This window comes from Canis lupus, chromosome 21 (assembly GCF_011100685.1).
Source record: "Canis lupus familiaris isolate Mischka breed German Shepherd chromosome 21, alternate assembly UU_Cfam_GSD_1.0, whole genome shotgun sequence".
Taxonomy (NCBI): domain Eukaryota; kingdom Metazoa; phylum Chordata; class Mammalia; order Carnivora; family Canidae; genus Canis; species Canis lupus.
Genome location: NC_049242.1, coordinates 34274779 through 34297815, shown reverse-complemented (window position 1 = coordinate 34297815; position 23037 = coordinate 34274779). Strand labels below are relative to the sequence as shown.

The 23037-nt window shown below is 37.2% G+C and overlaps 1 protein-coding gene and 1 pseudogene across 1 annotated transcript in view; one reads left to right on the top strand and one right to left on the bottom strand.

The window, feature by feature from the left end:
- Positions 1-1882: 1882 nt before the first annotated feature.
- LOC119864865 lies at positions 1883-8723 on the bottom strand (annotated as a pseudogene).
- RNF141 (ring finger protein 141) overlaps positions 1957-23037 on the top strand; it is a 34026-nt gene continuing 12945 nt past the window's right edge. Inside the window, 4 exon segments of the mRNA NM_001048019.1 lie at positions 1957-2023; positions 12152-12347; positions 14809-14919; positions 22161-22342. Coding sequence (NP_001041484.1) covers positions 12204-12347; positions 14809-14919; positions 22161-22342 — 437 coding nt within the window. The 5' untranslated portion in view covers positions 1957-2023; positions 12152-12203.

Sequence of the window (23037 nt, the reverse complement as noted above, 5' to 3'; positions counted from 1 at the left end):
GAGCCTGCTTCTCCCTCTGCCTTTGTCTCTGCCTCGCTCTCTGTGTCTCTCCTGAATAAATAAAATATTTTAAAAAGTATTTTTGACTGCAAATACAGTGTTATATCTTCCTTTCCAATCTGCATGCCTTTTATTTCTTTGTCTGGTTTTATTGCACTGACTGGAACCTCAAACTATATTTAATTGAAGGAAAATTTTATAGAGAAATATTCCTGACTCCCAGGCCCAGATTAGGCTAAACTATAGGACTTTGTTGAATTTAATTAGATTTCTTTTTTAATTTACTAAATCATTACCTATATCTCATTCTTGGGCTTAGTTTCTCCAATGTTCCTATCTTCATCACATCTTCAAATACTGAACAACTGTACTGCAGGCCAGGCTCTGTGCTAGTTGTCAGGGAGACAATCCTCAGAACCTTCTCCATAAGGTATAAAAGTACACAGACAACACAGACCCTGGCCCTGATGACGTCTTACCATCTTACTGAGGCAGTTTACAATAAGAGTTAAAAGCACAGGCTGATGGTTCAGGCAGCACGGGTCTGAATACAGCTCTGCTCCTTAGCTGGTTGGTTGACCTTGGAAAAGCTAATGGACTTTCTTATTTCTTCAACTGTAAAATGAAAGTATTAACATTACCTATCTCATAGGATTGCTGTGAGGTTATTAATTCATACCTTTATAGTATGTAAAGCAGGGGTGCCTGGGTGGCTCAGCCAGTTGGGCATCTGCCTTTGGCTCAGGTCATGATCTCAGGGTCCTGGGATAGAGCCTGCTTCTCCCTCTCCTCCCCACCTCATGTTCTCTCTCACTATCTCCATCACTATCTCTGTATCTCTCAAATAAAATCTTTTTTTTTTTTTTAAGAACTTAAAACAGACTTTTTTTTTTTTTTTAAGATTTTATTTATTTATTCATGAGAGACACAGGCAGAGGGAGAAGCAGGCTCCATGCAGGGAGCCTGATGTGGGACTCAGATCCCAGGTCTCCAGGGTCAGGCCCTGGGCTGAAGGCAGCGCTAAATCGCTGAGCCACCGGGAGCTGCCCCAACAGGGCTTGTTCTAATGGTCGATAAGTATCATCCATTATTAGAGGGCAGGATTAATGCATCACAGGACACATCTACAAAAGATTGAAGGACAAGTGTCCTCATATGAAGAACCATAAATAGTTTAATTTAGCTGCTAAGTAGCTTAATTTAGTTTAACCTACCGTAAGTGGTTTAAAACCTGAGGTTAAATCCTTGCTCTGCTGTTTACTAGCTACGAATCTTTGAGCAAACTGCTTAAACGAGGGCAAGGCCTGTACGGTGACCTAATCTAACACTTGGCACACAACGGATGCGTACCGGACGGGAACAATACCGCCGACATCCACGCTAATTGCTGCCGCTGTATGAGGGCTTACCGTTTGGGCTGCCGTGCTACCCACTCTCCACGGTCTTTCATGCCTCTTAACCTACCCAGGTTATCAGCGGCCCCACCTCACGGTAGAGTAGCAAGATTACCTTTGTGTAGCTACGACCACTGGGAGGCTGGAGGCCTAACAAGCGGTGGCTTGGACTGTCCAAGCCTCGGCCAAACCCAGGATGTGTACAGTGCGGCCTTTGTCAGCAGCTGGGCCCTGCGCAGCTGCTCGGGAGATGGCGCCAGGGGAGGCGGCAGTCGGCCAGGCGGGAGCCGGGCCTAGAGGAGCCCGCCCGGCGAAGCTCTCCCGCCGCCTCTGGGCGCGGCCCCCTCTCCTCTCACCTGGCCTCACGGGCTCAGGCCTCGTCGAGGGTCCTCACACACAGAGGCGGGGGACACCGCGAGCGCCCTGCGCCTGGGAGAGGCTGGGCGCCGTTTCCAGGCAACGCGCTGGGGGCGGGGCGGGCCTTTGCGTCACTGAGGCGCGCCCCGGGCGCAGGCCGAGCGGGCGTCGTCGCCGCCGCCGCCGCCGCCGCCTCCGCCTCCACCTGCGGGCCTGAGCCGTGGGCTGAGGCGGAGCTGCTGCCGCCGGAAGCGCGATGCCTTGAACCTGGGGTGAGCTGCGCGGAGCCGTCCTTTCGCCGTTCCCCTTCCTTGTTGCTCCAAGACCCCAGGGCTGGGAGGAGAAACGCGGGCCAGCCCTCGGCTGCCGAGCGGCGCTTCACTGGGGAAACAGGCCTGGCCCCGCCACCCTTTCTAGGCCTCGGCTTAGGGCGCAGCGCTGGCTTGGGAGGCGCTTCCGCGGACACTCCGGCCCCAACCCGGCAGTTTCCAGTGGCCGGGGCTGCAGACGGCTCGTCCCGTGGGAGGTGTGATTCCGGGGGAGCCTGGAGAGAGTTCATCCTCCCCGAGGCGGGAACAGCTTTTGAATCTTGCCGCCGGCGCCGACGGTGGGCCAGCGGGCGTGGCTGTTGGCCAAGAGCGCAGGTGCGCTGGCGGAGGGGCCGAGGCACAGGACGGCCCGACGGCGGCCCGCGTGCTTAGTAAACACCCCGAGGCCGCGCTGGGCAGCCCGGGTTAGAATCGCCCTGCAGGGCCGATAGCTCGGAAACGGCCAAGGCGGTCTGCACAGCCGGCCCTCCGTTGCCAGATTACCCTACGCTGCCCATCTTCCCAAAGGGTTTGTTTGTCGAACCAGCTACCTTGGCCCGGTCTGAGACAAAAATATTACCTTGCTGATAATTGTTAGTAGCTCTTCCCAGAAAGGAAGCCTTCTGTGTGACTTCTTCTTTTTTTTTCTGTTACTTGTGATGTGTTCCAAAATGTGGATTAACCGCTGCTACTCAAATTGAACCCCAGTCCTTCTGTTAAGTTTCAGTCTACGTTCTGTCCCATTTCATGTTGCCAAACGGTTTCGTTCTTGCCTCTGGTGTATTTATAAAGCTGCCTTAACGCGTACTATGGTTTGTTAGTCTTGGACCTCGTGCCTAAAGCTAATTCTTTTCCAGCTCTCCTCTGCCCATCCGGATCAACGATCCTAAATCAGTGACCTCTGTATTGAAGTCACTCCTGAGAAGTGATGCTTTCTGAATCCAGAACTCCAAAGTAGTACGGATTTTTCTCCTTTCCTTTGATTCTGCCTGGCTGCAGTTTCTAAGTAGTTTCCTCCAGAAGCGTGTTTTTTGTCATTTGATGTAAGTGAGCTTTATATTTAATGTGTGTAGGAGCCCGATTCTTCTTGCTCCATATGTAAATATTTAACACACTTCCCTTCCCCTTCTCCCAAAAAGGCAGGGAAGGTCCGGAGAGAATTCTTACAAGTCTAATTAGTGAATTTTTCTAGATATGAAATATATTTGTAAATACAGCAATGCCGTCATAAATCCATAGGCTTCATCTCAAGTGCCCTCTTTTTGTAGTTTTTCTTTCTAATTAAGATCTCTGAGCCCAGAACAAGCATTCTAGCTCCTGTAGTAACTGGTCTAATTATTTCCTTATGTATCTGTTAATAGCTGCTATTAATTTCTTGTTTTGCAGAACAGCTGATCCCTGCTTACAGATCTAGAGTTTGAGTAAGCAGTGAGTAATAAAATAAGTAACAGTCTTAAGGATCTAGTTTTTAGAACTTAGTTTTTATCACTGATGTTAAAACTGACTTAACAGTGAAAGTAGTTTGATGATTATTTCAGTTATAAATACCATTTTTGTAAGTACAGTTGATACAAAAATTCATGGAGAACAGGTTTCAGAGAGGTTTTCCAAATATCACAGTACTTGTCAACTAGTCATTTTACTGTACTTTCAGGCTTCTTAACTTTGCTTTAATCCTTTTATGAATGGATATAGTTTAAATGTTCATGGAGGTTTTTTGCTTGGTTTTGTTTTTTGTTTTGCCAGTTACCCATGATGTGGTTTTTATATCTTTGTAATGAATATTTGAACTACAACAATTCATTTGTTAGAAAAAGAAGTGATCAAGTGTATGTTACCACCCACTAGAGAATGTGGCATTTTTGGAATCCTTGATATTCTTATGAATTTCAAAATAACATTTGTTCTCTATTGAGAAAATCCTTCAATCCTGGTTTTTTGAAAGCATATTACAGGCATACCTTGGAGATATTGCAGGTTCAGTAATAGACCACCACAGTAAAGTGAGTATTTCAGTAAAGTGAGTCCAATGAATTTTTTGGTTTCCCAGTGTATTAAAAGGTTATGTTTACACTATCTTGTAGTCTCTTAAGCTTGTAACAGTGTTATGTCTAAAAAAAAATTGTACATACCTTAATTTAAAAAATACTTCATTGCTAAAAAATGCTAACCATCATCTGAGCTTCCTTCCAGCAAGTCATAATATATATGTATATTTTTTGCTGGTGGAGGGTCTTGCCTCAGTGTTGATGGCTGTTAACTAATTAGGGTGGCGGTGAAGGTTGGAACAGCTTTGGCAATTTCTTAAAGACAGTAATGAGTTTGCCTCATCAGTTGGCTCTTCCTTTCAGGAGTGATTTCTCTCTAGCATGTAATGTTATCAAAATTGGAGTCAGTTTTCAAATTGACTTTCAGACTGTCAAATTGACTTCTCAAATCCTGCCACTGCTTTACCAGCTAAGTTTATGTAATATTCTAAGTCCTTTGTTTTCATTTAAATACTTAACAACATCTTCACCAAAAATAGATTCTGTCTCAAGAAACCACTTCTTTTGTTCATCTAAAAGAAACAAGCCCTCATCTGTTGAAGTTTTGTCATGAGATTACAGCAATTCAGTCACATCTTCAGGTTCTACTTCTCATTCTCCTGCTCTTTCCACCACATCTGCAGTTAGTTATCTTATCCACTAAGTCTTGAACCCCCTCAAGTCATCCAAGAGGGTTAGAATCAACTTCTTGCAAACTTCCACTCACCTTGATATTTTGACCTCTTCCCATGAATCATGAATATTCTTTATGACATCTAGAATGGTGAATCATTTCCAGAAGGTTTTTCAGTTGACTTTGCCCAGATCCATCAGAGGAATTGCTATGTGGGGTGGTTATAGCCTCACAAAATGTTAACTAATAAGACTTGAAATTACTTCTTGATCCATGGGCTACAGAATGAATGTTGTGTCAACAGGCATGAAAATAATACTAATCTCATTTTATATCTCCATCAGAGCTCTAGGGTGACCAGGTGCATTGTCAATAAGCAGTAATAATTTGAAAAGAATCTTTTTTTTTTTTTTTTTTTTCTGAGCAGTACATCTCTACAGTGGGCTTAAACTATTCAATAATGTAAACAGATGTGCTATCATCCAGGCTTTATTCTTCCATTTTTAGAGTATAGGCAAAGTAGATTGAGCATTTTTAAGGGCCCTAGGATGATCAGAATGATAAATGAACGTTGGCTTCAATTTAAAGTCACCAGCTGCATTCCTCCTAATAAGAGAGTCAGCCTGTCCTTTGAAGCCAGGCATTGGCTTCTCCTTTCTAGCTATAAAACTCCTAGATGACATCTTCTTCCAAGAGAAGCCTGTTTGATCTACACAGAAAGTCTGTTGTTTAGTGTAGCTACCTCCGTGGCTTATCGGAGCTAGATCTGGATAATGCGCTGCAGCTTCTATATCAGCACTTGCTGCTTCACCTTGCACTTTAATATTACAGAGATGACTCCTTTCCTTAAACCTCATGCTAGCTTCAAACTTTTCTTCTGCAGCTTCAATACACTCAACCTTTGTAGAATCAAAGGGAGTAAGGACTATGCTCTGGATTAGGCCTTGGCTTAAGGGAATGGCGTGACTAATTCAATCCTCTATCTAGACCACTAAAACTTTTTCATCAGCAGTAAGGCTGTTTCACTTTGTGTTTTCCCTGGAGTAGCACTTTTAGTTTCTTTCAAGAACTTTTCTTTCACATTCACAACTTGGCTAACTAATGCAAGAGGCCCACCTTTTGGCCTATTTCAGCTTCCAACATGCCTTAATTTTTACTAAGCTTAATTAGTTCTAGCTTTTGACTTAAAATGAGAGATTTGTGACTTTCACTTAAACACTTAGAGGCTGTTGTGGGGTTATTAATTGGCCTAATTGCAATATTGTTGAGTTTCAGGATATAGGGAGGCTAATGGAGAAGAGAGATTGAGGAAACAAATAGTGGAGCAGTCAGGATATATGCAACATTTATCAATTAAGGTTGCTATTTTATATGGGTGCAGTTCATAGCACCCCAAAACAATTGCAATGGTAACCTCAAAGATCGCTGATCACAGATCACCATGATAAATATAATGATAACAAAAAAGTTTGAAATATTCCAAGAATTACTAAAATGTTACAAAGAAATGAACAAACGCTATTAGAAAAATGGTGCCAATAGACTTGTTCCATGCACGGGTACCACAAACCTTTAATTTGGGGGAAAAAAAAAAGCTAATATCTGTGAAGCACAATAAAGCCACATGCAATAAAACAGGTATGCTTTTATATTTTACCAGAAAGTACTAAATTATAGGTGATATAATAGTATGACAGCTGCTAGTCCTTGAAAACTTTTTTTTTTTTTTTTTTTTTTAAATTCATGAGAGACAGAGAGGCAGAGACACGGGTAGAGGTAGGAGCAGGCCCCATGCAGGGATCCTGATGTGGGACTCGATCCTGGGTCTCTCCAGGATCACATCCTGGACTGAAGGCGCCAAACAGCTGAGCCATCTGGGCTGCCCCCTTGAAAACTTTTGATGGGAGATTTATCTTTCTCTGAATTCTATGCCAGTAGTTTGCAAATTATATTCCTATGCTATACTACTGTTCCATGGTCAAGAGGGAATTATTTTTATAATATCAAATAATGAATATTTCTCAATTTATATACATACTAACTCAGGGATAAATTTTTATGATTTTATATTTTTATTTCGTGTATTTTTAAAATTTCAACCTCTCCAAATAATTACTAGATGAATGAACAAATTAGCAAGAGTCAAAAGAATACTAAGTGAACAATAATAAAACCGTCAACATTTACTGTACCTGTTCATAAACATTTATTGTATGCTTATGTATTTACCAGAAGAGAGAACACAGCTTCTATCCTCAGGAAGCTCACAGAGGGGGATGGTCAAGTGACCTAACTGATGATATGTGCTCTTTTATAAAAGAATGTGCAGAGTCACCAAAGAGAGGGACACTGAAAAACTCGTGCTGGGTGACTAGAGGGTGGCCACAACAGACTGTTTTTGTGAACATGCACCCTTGGTTTAGGTTTTATAATGCATATAGATCACAGAGTTATATTTTTATGCTAGTGATGGACATTAATATTTATCATTATCATTATTTTATGGTATTCAAAATTAACTGTAAATACCAGACCCTATTCACTGAACCAAATTAAGAACCACTGCCTAGGCTTTCTTGTATCTAAATAGTCACCTTTTAATCAGAGGAGCTAGTGATTAGGTTTCCCAGATACCAAGTGCAATACAGGATAACAAGTTGATATGTAACATGTTGCCTCAAATTATAAACCTTATTCAAAGTTAGGGCATCAGATCAAAACAATGCAGAAATAAAAGGGACCATTTTCTAACTCAGTAAGTGCAGCCTCTTTATAAATACCTTTTTGGTAGGCACAATGGTTAAATTATCGTTACATATTTTACACTAAATATTAAGATCATGTGTTTCAAAAGTTTAATTTTTTCCTTGTTAAGGAATGTAGGTATAATATAAAGTTTTCAGTCTGATTGGTTAGAATTTTTATTGCATTTGAATTGGATTGGTCCAGGAAAGCTAGAGGGAATTTAAGTTTCACTTTGAGAATGAAATACTAGGTTAGAAGTCACCCAAGCAAAAATCTTCTCTAAAATTTATTCATTAGATGAACTTCTGATCTTTATTTAAACACCTCCACAGTTTGAAAACAAGCTCACATACAAGACAGCCCGTAATACCTTTGGATAATTATGGATGATAGAAATTTCTTATTTGACCTGAATTTGCCTAATTACACTTACTGGCCATTCTTTCCACTGTAGCTATATATGATAAATCGTACTTCATCTTTTACATGAAATCTCTTCAAATGTTTGAACAAACCTGCTGGTTGTTCAGAATTTTATCTAGAATAAATCAGTTTCATTTTCTAGATCCATAACATCTTGGATACTCTTCCAGTTACATTCAAATGATTAATGCCCTTTAAAAGAGTAACTGCTTAGGGCACCTGGGTGGCCCAGTCAGTTAAGTGGCGGATTTCTGGATTGTAGCTCAGGTCATGATCTCAGGGTTGGGAGATGGAGCACTGCATCGGCCTCCAGGTTGGGTGTGGAATGCTTAAAATTTTTTCTCCCCCTCTGTCCTTCCCTCCTCGTCCCCCCCCCCCCCCCGTAAATACACACACACACACACACACACACACACAGCTTTGACTGCCAAGAGTTGATTACGAACTTCAGTGTGGTAGACCCATTACAGAGCACAATAGGACTAGGGTCTTGCTCTAGACCTCTGCTTTTAGCAAGAGTTTAGGATTATTTTAACATCTTTCTTGTCCTTATTTTCTGTTGACATATTTTGACTGAAACTCTCAGACTTTATATTTTAGCTGCTTTTAAGCACATCTTATCTATGTGCAGTCGGCTTTTCAAAACATTTTCAGGATTTAACTTTTAGTCATTTTTGACATAACTTATTCCATTCTAGAAAATCATTATCAATTTCATTCTTGATCCTAGTATTCAGTGGATGGTATTCATTCATACCAATTTTAACCATCCACTTCCATGAGCAGACATGCAATCTTGTTTCAGGTCATCAGTAAAAAACAGTAAACAGACCATCTCTTGGTGTACCAGTCTCCCTCTGCCTCTGCTTTAGTCACTGTAGCCTTTTTTATTACCTCAAAGGCACCATGCTCCTTGCTACATTAGACACTTTCTATAGCCTCTGCCTGAAATGTCCTTTCCTCTCTATGCCTCTGCCCCTATTTAGCTAACTCTTGACTGATCTCAAATCAAATGTTGCTTGCCCAGGGTCTTTCCTGACACACCACTAACTCAAGCCTCTCTTTTATAGGCTTTTGTAGTACCCTGTACTTGTTTGGCTTAGCTTTTCTCATCTTATAATTATGTATTTATTGGTGTGATTGTGCCTCTTCCCCACTGAGTCAGATGCTCCCATGATAGCAAGAACCATGTCTCTTTTGCTCACTGTTGTATTTCCACAGCCTTAAAAAGGCCATGTACCACAGTGGTTTCCCAGCACCAATTTACAGCCATTGGTTCCTGATGATGATTTTTTTTTAACACATTTGAATTACAATAAGAAAAATAAGGACAAAACATATATATATATATATGTAGTATACATCACTGTGAAGTTACTGCCTTGGGAAAGACTTTTAATATTTTTCTACATTTCAAGTTATAAAAAGTTTTTTTTAATTTTTTATTATGTTTTGGGGATATTTTGTCTGTTTTTAGAAACTGTCTTTACTCAGAATAAAAATAAATGTGCAAACCATGGTACTTTGATATTTTACTAGACTGTGAAATCCAGAAATCACTAATGTTGAATACCCTAGAGACCGTCTCTAAACCAAGATCTTTCTCTTTGGATACAGTTGCTATGAATCCACTTGGCTATATTTAAAATACATAATTTCGCCTTCAGAGATTTTTTGGTGACCTGGATCTTCCTCAACAACTTCTTTCATTTACCTCTCTAATGTAATATATATCACTGCCAAGTAGGCTTAGATTCAAAACAGTAATTGTTGAGTTTTCTTTTTTAGTATAACTGTACTTTTCCTTTGTTTAATGTGACTAAAAGAATAAACCTCAAATACAGTAACTTAAATTGTAATACCAAAAATAAATGTACATATTTAGGGTTACTGAGAATTCTTATTGTAAATGCTTTTATATTTCAAAGTTACGTATATTTTATATTTTATAGTTAGAGCTTTCTTATTTTTTAATTCAAAATAAAGCAGACTTTTCATATAAAATTGTTACTATTTTAACTTGCTTTATATGAATGTTAATTTGTGTGGTAAAAATGATAGTTTTGGTGAGTAGATAAGATGAAATTTCTTGTATTTTTTTTTATTGTAATTCTTTTTACTTCTTTTTTTATTTTTTATTGTAATTCTTTTTACTTCTCTTATTTTAAGATTTAACTTCTTTATTTGAGAGAGAGTGGGTGCGTGCCAGCACGCACCAGTGCATGGAGCAAGAGGAGGGAAAGTAGGAGAGAGAATCTCAAACAGAGTCCCCACGGGGGAGCCCAAGGCAGGGCTCATCTCACCACCCTGAGAAAATGACCCCAGCCGAAATCAAGAGTTGGCCACTCAACTCACTGAGCCACCCCAGCATCCCTGCTTTTTTCTTCTAATTTTTTATTACAAAAAAAAAAATAACATTAGTTATATGACTGTTGTTTTAACCTCTCTGTGCTTGTTTCCTTAACTATCCTGTTTCTTCATCTATGAAATGGCTATTACAGGGATGTGAATGAGTGAATTTGTGAATACCCATAAAGTGCTTAGAAGATTGTGTGCTAAGAAGATCACAATGGGAGTGATAGAAAGTATTAGCTAAAAACAAAAAAAGAAAGTATTAGCTGCTTTTACTATTAGTAATAATAGTATTTGTGTTGAATAGGGATTTTAATATTAAGTTACAGAATAAGTCAGCATAGACAAAAACACTAAAACTTTATTTTCTATTTTAACTATATTTTCAATACTTGATATTCTGATAAGTCATAATTTATAGAATAAACACATTCAATTCTTCTCTAGCCACAGTTCATAGAAATAGATCTTTCAAGACTTTAAGTAGTTGTTAAATAAATGTTTTATAACATTTTTAAGTCAATTCAATAACTTACTGATCTATATTAGTAATAGATTATAAAAGCAGTGATCTTGCCTTTTAGCTGAAGTATCACCTTCATACTTAGAAAACAAATTATATAAACTCTACATTTTGTTTTGTTTTGTTTTGTTTTTTTAAGCACTAAGTTTAAAACACATGAAGAGGGGCACCTGGGTGGCTCAGTAGTTGAGCATCTGCCTTTGGCTCAGGTCATGATCCCAAGGTCCTGGGATCTAGTCCTGCATCAGGCTCCCTGCAGAGAGTCTGCTTCTGTCTTGGCCTCTCTCTCTCTCTCTCTGTGTGTGTCTCTCATGAATAAATAAATAAAATCTTTAAATAAGTAAACTAAATTAAATAAAACACATGGAGAAGGGGTGCCTGGGTGGTTCATTTGGTGAAGCATCTGCCTCCCCCTCAGGTCGTGATCCCAGGGTCCTGGGACTCTATGTTGGGCTGAGTCCAGCTCCCCACTCAGCAGGGAATCTGCTGCTCTCCTGCACTTGTGCTCTCTGCCTTTCTCTCAAATAAGTATTAAATAAATAAATAAAGTCTTAAAAAAAAAAAAAAACCTGGAGAAGTGAGAATGCCAAAGTGCTGTCTTTTTTATTTTCTAAGCAGAAAATGTGAGGTGGTTAAATTATCTAATATTTTAATTCTCTTAGGTTTTCAAACCAAAAACCTGTTTAATTTGCATATATTTTACAATTAAAATTAAGGTGCATATTTACAAATAAAGTAATTCAACAGCAAATGTTATTTAGCTGATGTAATTATTTCATGATTATATATCTTGGTATATCATAGTGGTTAAGAATATGAGCACTAGAATCTGAAAGCATAAGTTCAAAGTTCACTTCAACCACTTACCATTTAATTTTAGATAAGTTTTACTTAGCTCTATTTCCCTATCTATAAAATAGGAACATAATAATGCCTACCTCTTAGGGTTATTATAAGAAATAAATGAGGTACTATATGGGAAGTCCTTAGTTAGGAGTCTGACATGTGGTAGGTAATCAGGAAATGTTCTTGGGAAATTTATATAAATAAGCTTCCTATTAAATACAAATACATAAGTGTGTGTGTGTGTGTGTAATGGTTTTGAGTTGGCAAAATTAGAGGAATTAGAGGTTTACCACCCTACCAGTAATATAAGTGAATTTTATTTTTTCATTTAGCTATGTATGTTCTTAAAAAATAGAAATATAAATCTTTTCTTTAAAAATATAGTCATTTAAATAAATTCCACCTTAGACTTACTTAAGTCTACTGAACGCTCACTTAAAGGTATTCTTAGTTTTTCTTATTTTCTTGAAGGGATGGGTATTTTGCTGTTTTAATAGTGTATATAAAAGTATATAAAAGTAACTTTTATGTATATTTGACAGATAACTATGTGAAGCAACACTGTTTCTGGATTTCAAAAGACATCCTTTCATCATGGGACAGCAATTTTCGGATCAGACACAGTTGGTTCTTAACAAGTTACCAGAAAAAGTAGCAAAACATGTCACATTGGTTCGAGAAAGTGGCTCCTTAACTTATGAAGAATTTCTTGGGAGAGTAGCTGAACTTAATGATATGTAAGGCTTGTTCTTTTTCATTCTATTTTTTTCTCCCTGATATACGCCACATATGCCATGACTATCTAAGACGTAACCAGAAGTATTGATGGTAAGACTGAATGTTTCAGCATCAGTTAGCAAATATTTATTGAGTACCTATGACAAGACTTTCTATGTGGCTATTTTTAAATATATAATAGAAGCAAAGAAACCAAAGAAACTTGAATTTTAAACACAGACTTATAAATCAATTCTTGTTTGAAAGTACTAAAGAGGTACATAATAGAAGAGAATAAGCCAATTAGCTACTCTAGAGAAAGATTCCTGGGATTGTCAAAGGGGGCACCCAGATTTCTATACATCAACCAATTCATCTGGTTAATAAATAAATAAATCTGTGTTCACTGAGCATTATTTTTGCCAGAGAAATATGTAAATAGTAATAATTCATTTGTCACCACTGAAGAATAAGGTATTTTGTTTGCTAATATTTTCTAATTAGCTACAATCTTTAAATCTCTTTAACTCTTGAATAGATTTCTAAGATGGAATTTAAATTTCTCTGCCTTCTTAGTGTGTATCTAATAGAACTATGCCTTTTCTTTGTGATTTAATCTTTATCAATTTTTATACTGATCTGTGTAGAAGCTATTAAAATAGAATCTACTGTTATTATCCAGTCATGAAGAATAGAGAATGTCTTAAAAGTTAGTTATCTTAAAAGATAGTTTTTGTTTTTTTTTTTTTTAAGATTTTATTTATTTACTCATGAGAGACACAGAGAGAGAGAGAGGCAGAGACACAGGCAGAGGGAGAAGCAGGCTCCATGCAGGGAGCCCGATGTGGGACTCGATCCCGGGACTCCAGGATCATGCCCTGGGCCAAAGGCAGGCACTAAACTGCTGAGCCACACAGGGATCCCGATAGTTTCTTTTAGAAAACATTAGATTTCATTAAAAAAAAAAAAAAAATGAAAGAAATCCTGTATGGATGTAATGGATGGATCCTGTATGAATATACATGTAAATGCATAGAAAATGAACTATAAGTATATGTACTGTGTTTCTGGGAAATTGGAAATGGCGGGCAGTGAAGGGAGATTGTACATTTTATTATGTATATGAATTGTCTGATCTTTTGTAATAAAAATATAGTCATAAAACTCTAGCGTTTTACTTTTTTCTTTTTTTAGATTATCCAAATAGTAGTATTTGAGACATTACTTCTGGGACCATACTCTTAAGGAGTAAATATAGATTAAGAATTTAATAGTATCATGAATGGAATGCTTTTTTGAGTTTATTGTTTCGACTTTTATGAAGAGTAATCAATGTCATTTGCCATCCCTTTAGAGTCTTGGAACTTATATACATAAGCCATCTGTTCTATAAAATTTTGCTTTTTGGTCTAAAAATATCAGATATATATGTCATATGAAAGGATGCACAAGCTAAACTTACTGTGTAATACAGAAATGATGGTTAAAAAAAATGATGGTAAAGAATGTCTTCCTTTGATTTATTTAGCATAGGATGTTCTGACTGGATTCAGTTCTTAAAACTGATTTCCATGGGTCAGAGTTGGGCATTTCCCAAGGGCAGTGCTGTCTGAGAATTATAAAGTTAAACCTATACAGAAGAAGCATGGCTTGATTACTAGAAAACAACTGGGAACTGGCACAGACGAATTACTTTCCCTGGCAGAATTTGCTATCTAGGGCTAGTTGCTTAATTTTCAGTTGCCTCTATTTAGCTGTACATCATTTCGTTCTAAGGTGATCTCCCTCCTGGTGCTCAGAATGTGACTAATAATAAAAGGGAGTCTCAATACTTGTAAGTCTATCTTTGATCTAATTTAAATTGGCATTAATGGGAAGATACTGAATTATCCTCTAAAAGTTATATTTTTATGCTAGAATCCTGTGACACTCTAAATTAAAATTGCTCTGCTTGAGGAAAACAGCAAAGGTATATTTAAGGTGTCTCAAAATCTAGGTATATTTAAGGTATCTCAAAATCTTGGTTTGATCCAGTCCCAAGTTACAAAAAAATTTTTTTCAAAGAGGTGTATGTTGTTGCTTAAATTAGGACTCAACAAAGAGCAAGATTTTTTTCATACTTTATACATCTGAGGCAATTAGTCAAAATGTGGATAGGTGAAACCAGCTAAACTTTTAAGTACTTGATTCTTTGGATGTGTTTTTTTCTAGATGTCGTTCTTAGACATTTAAAAACCATTGAGATGTGACATGGAAAGATTTATAAACATCATTCTGTTGATGTTAAAAACTTAGTTGTACTTTTATAATCAAAACATTCTCTATCCCTATGTTTTAAGAATCTAATTATTGCGATCATGTGTGTCCATGTATTTTCTTTGAATTTTCTTCTCTGTTTTAAAGTATTTCTTGAATCTGCTTTCATAGCTCTGTTACTTTGTAAGACTTTTTATAAAATTAACAATTATGTTTGTCTCTTTTCAGAACTGCTAAAGTGGCTTCTGGCCAGGAAAAACATCTTCTCTTTGAGGTACAACCTGGATCTGATTCCTCTGCCTTTTGGAAAGTGGTTGTACGTGTGGTCTGTACGAAGGTGAGAATGATAGGGACTTCTAACTCTGAACTTAAATTCTTTTGGTGATTAAAGCCACATTTGATAGTGTAATATAGTAGAAATAAATGTTAAGAATTAGCAAATTATTAATGTTAATAATCCAATAATTTGCTAATTATTAACATTTGTTGACATTTATTTGTAAAACACAGTTTTGTTAGTGTTATTGCCTTCCAGGTTAACTGTTTGAATCTCACTTGTTATGTAGTTGCCATATAGCAGAGATTTTTATAATCAAAGGAGATGATAGTAACGTCTTATCCTCATATGATTTTGGATTTTAGCTGTCTGTGGAATCCTAAGGTAACACCTATGTAGCTCTAAGATGACTCCTTAAAAATTAATCTTAGGAGATCACTTCTTTTTAAGAATAGGTTTCATTCACTTAATAATTTAAACATCCAAAAAAATAAAAAATAAAAATAAAAAAATAAAAATAAAAAATAATTTAAAAATCCATTAGAAAGATTTGGGTATTTTTAGGTTTTGTGTTTTGGTTTTTGTATGGTTTTTGGTTTGTTTTTGTTTTTGGAAATTTTTGGTTATAGAATGGATTTTTCATCATCAGTACTCTATCTTTTAGTTGGTTTTTAAATTTAGATAATTAAATATATCAACTATGCTGAAAAATATAATGGCAGCTGTCATAGAAGATTCGTCCACCAATGGGTAGATTACATGGATGGTTATTAACCTTTTGGAGGCCACAAACCTTTTGTTGAAAATGAAAGAATGAATTTTACTAGCCCTTCTCCTACCCCAACTCCTGCTCTAAAACAAGCAATAAAACCATCCATATGTATGTAAACAATAAATTGAGCATTCATAAATGCCCTGAATTCCATTCCTAATAAACCCTTAAAGAAAAAATAAATAAATAAATAAACCCTTAAAGAACTACTTACTGAGTAAGGATTTTTCTTTTGTGTCATGACCCTGGAGTTACCCAAATAATATGGCTTGTTTTCCCAGTGGGTCGATTGCCACTACTCTGCTTTAAGATAATAGGATTGATTGTGGATATTTGATCAAATTAGACATTCTAATCACCTTAAGTAGTAAGAGAACCTTACAGAGTTTAGAGAAGCAGAGACAGATGTTAATTCCAGACTTGACTAATGCCTGAAGGTAAATGGTACTGTTAAAGTTTACAGTTGATTTAGAGAAAATACATAACATAGTTTATTCCATTCAGCTATCTGTCCACCCTAAGCATTTAGTGTGGAATGTAGGGTCTATCCACACCAAACATTTACTTGGTTGATTATTTTTAAAAGTCCAAAGTTAAAGAGCAATATAATAACTATCAGAGAAACATCATTAAAAATTTTTGCATTATTTATCAGAGGTAGCTAATGTGGTACTAGTGTGGGCAGCAGTATAACTTCATGCAGTGTATAATGTGTTATAAATCATAGTAACAGAACACACACATTGAAATACCGACAGCTTGATCCAACAGCCTGTTATTTATACTTCAATTCCTAGATTCACAACTTGTACACCAATCACATGTTATTTCCATTTTCTGGTTTTTTGCTTGTCTTTATTTTTGGGTTTATATTTATGTTAAATTCATTAGGGTTTTTCCTTCTTACAGTGTTATAAATACACATACTCTCAAAAGAACTCTGGAAATCTGCAACTTTTGACTTTGCAAAGGAATAAAGTAAAGAAATGAAGAACTGAGCTAAAAACATATAAAACCCATTCAGATAGGCTCAGTATATCCATATTCCCATCATCCCACAACAAATTTATACTGCACATAATGTTCAGGACTATTTGAAAGTCAACTTCAAAGGACACAGGGTGAATTTATAAGAACTCTAGTCACAAAGGTTGTTTCTGAAAAATATACATTCTGACTCCTTTTCTTGCCTTCTGCATAGTAATTAGCTACCTACCTGATCTTGTCAATTTTACCTCTACCCAGGTTTCACTTCCAGTCTATTCATAAGACAAATGCCGTGCCCTCTAGGAGACTGTAACTATAGTTAAGGCTCCTCTTCTCAATCAGATTACCTTGGATTCTGTGATTAATCTCCACACCTCCTGACTCTTCTCCTAATTCTAATTGAGATAACCTTTCTAAAGCACAACTCTCATCAGATGACTTTCCTATTAAAAACTCCCCAACAATTCTTCATTGGCTATAAAATAGTCCCAGCTCTTTAACCTAACATTCAAGATCCTCAACAGTCTATTATCAATCCAAACTAGCTTTTCTGGTTTTTAAAAAATATTTATTTATTTAATCATGAGAAGAGAGAGAGAGAGACAGAGACAGAAGCAGAGACAGAGAAGCAGGCTCCATGCAGGGAGCCCGACATGGGACTCTATCCGGGGTCTCCGGAATCACGCCCTGGGCTGAAGGCGGCGCTAAACCGCTGAGCCACCCGGGTTGCCCCTATCTTTTCTGTTTTATTTACCACTATCACCTTTTGCACTCCACAGTCTGACGAGGCTTTAACTAATTGAAGGCCGTATAGCTGTTACTTTCCCACCTCGGTGACTCTGCTCAGAGTTCCCTCAACTAGAATGTCCATTCCTCTGTCATTTAAGTTGCCATCAGGTACAAGTCAGAAAACTCCTGTTACACTAGTTTAAAGAAAAATGGTATGTATTTTCTCACTTATTAAGAAATCCTGATATAAAGCAGCTCCCAGGGATCCCTGGGTGGCGCAGCGGTTTGGCGCCTGCCTTTGGCCCGGGGCGCGATCCTGGAGACCCGGGATCGAATCCCACATCGGGCTCCCGGTGCATGGAGCCTGCTTCTCCCTCTGCCTGTGTCTCTGCCTCATTCTCTCTCTCTCTCTGTGACTATCACAAATAAATAAAAAAATAAAAATAAATAAAAATAAAAAAAAATAAATAAATAAAGCAGCTCCTGGATTGGTTAATTCAAAGACCTAGCAGATCTTTCTTCTCAACTCATTGGATCACTATTAGCTCATGTCCCTTTCTTACACACTGACCGAGGAGCTGCGGTTACTATGATTGATGTAGGTTAGACTAACAAGGACTGACTTGTGAGTCATTTCAGGGAGTGGTAGACACCAAAACAAAATCAGGGTGCTGCTGGCAATGAAAAATGGGAACAGTGTGTGGGTAATCAGCTAATAGTTTCTGCCACACCTTTTTATTTCTGCATGGCTAAATTTGATGGCTCTTTAAAGGTCCAGCTCAAATCCCATCTCATCCATAAAGTCTTCACTAGCAAATTCTCCTACCTCTTCTAAACTCCAATAGCATTTTATTTATACTTCGTAATTAAATTCTACATTAAGAATAAAATTATTTGCATTCTTAGCTCTCCTAGTAGATAGGAAACTCCTGAAGGCAGGCACTCTATCTAGATTCATCCTTGTATTTCTTATGGCCTGTACTGCTTTGCACATGGTAGGAACTCAGTATATGTTGAGTGAACAAAAATCTATAGAGGAAATACTCATTTTAAATGACTAAGATAGGTTGAAGTTTTCCTTGTTGATTGATATAGTATAATACCAAAATTACATTCTCTCTCCATCTTTACCTCATAAAGTACTCAGCTGATATCAAAGATGCCAGTATAAATTGTAGAGAGCTGTGGGAATACGAATATCTGGTATCTGATCCCTTGGTATTCTGTTGCTCCTCTTTAGCAAACATGGAATTAATGTTTAAGATGTTTAATTTACTATCAGTCGAATTCTTTGCACCTTAGTATCTCTAACCATTACATCGGTGTGTGATAAAATACCTTCCTTAAGATTCTAAATAGAAAAGAACAAGTTTTAAAGATATAGGCAGGGGGATCCCTGGGTGGCGCAGCGGTTTGGCGCCGCCTGCCTTTGGCCCAGGGCGCGATCCTGGAGACCCAGGATCGAATCCCACATCGGGCTCCTGGTGCATGGAGCCTGCTTCTCCCTCTGCCTGTGTCTCTGCTCTCTCTCTCTCTCTCTCTCTTTCTCTCTGTGACTATCATTAATAAATAAATAAATAAATAAATAAATAAATAAATAAATAAAAATAAAATAAAGATATAGGCAGGGATGCCTGGGTGGCTCTGTCAGTTAAGTGGCCAACTTTTGATTTCAACTCAAGTTACAATCTCGGGATCATGGGATCAAGCCCTGCAACAGGCTTCAGACTGAGTGCAGAGTATGCTTGAGTTTCTCTCCCTCAGCTAAGCAACAGAGCTCTCATTTGTGTAGTTTTTCTTGATTTTAGGTCTATTCTAGGGACATCTGGGTGGCTCAGTGGTTAAGCATCTACCTTTGGCTTGAGCCATTATCCCAGGGTCCTAGGATCGAGTCCCACATCAGGCTTCCCACAGGGAGCCTGCTTCTTCCTCTGCCTGTATCTCTGCCTCTCTGTCTGTCTCTCGTGAATAAATAAAATCATAAAAAAAAATCTACTCTAAAGAAATGTTTTATTTTCATTCCCTGGGTTCTTTTTGAAAGAATCTATGAGAAGTCAGTGTTGATATTAGAAAAAAAAGAGTTGAAATCCAACATGAAAAACTGAGAGGAAACTTCATATTTCTTCATCTTAAGCAACTAAACAACTATGCTATAACCTTCTGTATTTACAAAAAGACCTTATCTTGACTGTTTGCCATCTATTATCATGATTATCTTCAAACAATATTTAATTCATTATTAAAAATAATCCAAATGATGTTTAAATGAAATATTTTATGGTAATAATATTAGAAAGATTAATGGGCTAATTAAAATTATGGACTAAGATGGCTATTAAACTTCATGAATTGTATTATTTTCATCCATCTTGTTACTTAGACCAAAATCTTGGCACCAGCTACTCTTCTCTTTTTCTCTCCTATCCCACAGTCAATCCCTAAGTGAATCCTGACAGGTTTTTCTTCAAAATGTATTAAAAATATGGTCAGTTTTCACCATCTCCACTACTACTACCCCCTAACTGGTCTCCCTGCTTCTGCTCTTGTCCCTATTATTCTATCTAGTCTCCGCACAACAACCAGCCTGTTCCACTTACATAATATGAAATGAAATCAAATCATATTACTATTACTCCTTAGCTCAAAACTTTCCAGTGACTTCCCATGCATTTGGAGTAAAAGCCAAAGTTACTACTATGATTAAGTGAAGTCTGTATGTTCTGTTTCCACCTCATCCCCCTACCCTTCCTTATCTTCTACCACTCTCCTTCCCTCTCTCATTCTAGTCCAGCCACCCTGAGCTCCTTGCTAGACTTCTTGTGCTCCTCACTAGGTGCACTTCTACCTAACAGTCTTTGCCCTTACTTTTCTTCCAACCTGGAATGATCTCCCCCAGATAGCCAAATGACTCATTTCTGCTCCTTTTCCAGTACTTAAATATTACCTTCCCTGTGAGGCCTTCTCTACAACCCTTCAGTATGTCCTCTTCTTTGTTTAACCTTCTCCGTAACACTTATTTCCATTTCATCTAATCTGTATTTTGTCTCTCCTACCTATAGAGTAGCCTCCATGAGGGCAAGGATTTTGTTTTATACACACTAGGTCACCAGTGCCTAGAGTAGTACACATAGCAGATAGTTATATGCATAATATCCACATAATGGGTACTCAGTAAATATTTGTTGCATGAATGCTTGATTACAGTAGTTTAGTTGGATAAACCTTGCTATTAAACACCAAGTTTATAGGACTTATTCCCTTATTTCTTCTGAAGTGTGCAGTTATAAAAGAAGACTGGCCTAGTTTCCTCAGCTCTGAAAATCTGTTATACAAGCCTCTGTAAATTCCTATCACCTTTAATTCTATATATTTGTCCTCTATCTCATATATAATCATTTATTACAAAGAATCTAACATTTGGATCTCCATATAGATTTTACCTCCCCCAAATATAATCAGTTTTAGAGATAGGTCTGCCATTTTCACAGTATAGAATCTCATTCATAGTTGATTCTCAATTTTTTTTCTCACTGCCTTCTCAAATAATAAACAGTTAATAAACTTCAGTTACAACTATTATTTTCATCCCAAATATTGAAATGTTGATATAGTAATTTTTTTTAATATGTATCTATCTACTTCACCTTCCCATATCCCCATTGCCATCAACACATTTCAAAACCCTACCTACTTCATGCACAATTTTAAGGCCCTCTATATTTCTTCCTGCATTCATTTCTTTGTAAATATTTTCTGACTTTGCTAACTCTGATATGTATTTCATAGATTTCATTGCTTCTGTTCCCAGAGTATTCCATACCATCCCCTGTGCTAAAATAAAGTCTTTCACCTCACTAATCTGTCACTGATTACTTCAGGTTCTTCCAAGAACAGTGCCCTCTCAATTTCGATCACTTCAAAAGAAAATATATGTCCCACTCTATGACTCCCTGAGTCTTATTAAAGCAGTATTTCTCCTTACCTATTACCTCACGCTTGCCCCAAATATCTCCTCACATTAAGAATATAAGCTCCAGGGGGGGAGAGTTAACAATCTGTAGGCCACTAGTTCCACTTCATATTTTAAAAAGAAAAAAAAAAAGTTTTTTGCCAAAACTCAAAATAGCATTCTGGAAAGAATTTAACCACTTTTTGCTAGGATTTTTTTAATGTAATTTTCTTGCTTTAGTTTGGAAGTTTTGTTATAAGGTAGAACTTAAGATATTCGAGAAAGGAATCAGTTGTTTCAGTTGTAGTAGAATGGCATGCAGGTATTGAATTCAAATAAATCTTTTAGTTGAATTCTTTAAGAAATTAAAAAGAATTGTCAATACTGATCTCTAAAATTCATTTTTTTAGGTCTGGGAAAGTTGTCTGTCCCCATCAACTCTGAACAGGGTGATGCCTAATCAACCCTACAGGTTTATTTTGAGTATCAAATGAGATAAATGTCTGCAAGTATTTTGAATTCCATAAATATAGGAGACATGACATTTATTATTCATTTGCTCAAACTCTTTCCCTCTTGTTAGGTAATTTGCAAACCTTGAAAACTTTGATTTCCTCAGATGTTTGACTAAATATTTGTTCCCCCTTTTTGGGAAAAATTGTTCAGAGGAGGGGGATGGGTGATATAGGTGATAGGGAGTAAGGAAGACACCGGGTGTTGTACAGAAAGTGTTGAATCACTAAATTCTACACCTGAAACTAATAGTACCCTGCATGTTAACTAACTGGAATTTAAATTAAAACTTTGAAAAAATGGCCAGAGAAATTATGAACTTTTCTTTTTTCATTTTCTTTGTATTTTTAGATTAATAAAAGCACTGGCATTGTGGAAGCATCACGGATCATGAATTTGTACCAATTTATTCAGCTTTATAAAGACATCACAAGTCAAGCATCAGGAGTATTGGCCCAGAGCTCCACCTCTGAAGATCCTGATGAAAACTCATCATCTGTAACATCTTGTCAGGCTAGTCTTTGGATGGGAAGGTACATAATGCTTAAGTACTGTTTCTCTTCTTTTCCAGTATACAAACTACTGAAATTTCAGTATACTTTTCCTAGCATTCTTTGTGATATCTTAAATCACATTGCTTTTTATCTCAATTAATACTGTATCCCACATCAGGTTTTTGATTATTCTGGGCCTCAGGGCTCTGTTAGAGTGCTAAATTAAAGAAAAATTAAAGTGGTTTACACCAGGTAGTATTTCTACCAACCCAGTTTCCATGAGTGCACTCTCCATTCTCCATGCTTGCTTTTAATGACAAAAGATATTAATATCTCTCTTATAACAGGTATTTATGTTATTAGACAATTAAAGCCCTTCAGAGAATTAGGTCCAAGAATCTGGCAAAATCATTCCAGTTTTCCTTTAAAGTATCTGACTAATTAGAGCATTAAAAATTGTAAATATTGGCTCTAGGACTTGGCAGTCCATTCAGGAATGAACAAGGAGTTGGTGCACATACTGCATGTACTGAATTAACAGAAGGAAATGAAGTCAGCCAGGATTTTCTTTGATGGTGCTTGTTTACTCAGGCCTAATATATTATTGTTCTATCTAAACTTTCTTTTCCTTCTCTGTAATACTCTTGGCATGTGAAAGCTTCCACCTGTTGCCATTTGACAACTGTGACCATAATTTAAATTTGTAAATGCCTCATTGGAAAAAGTCTTACGTG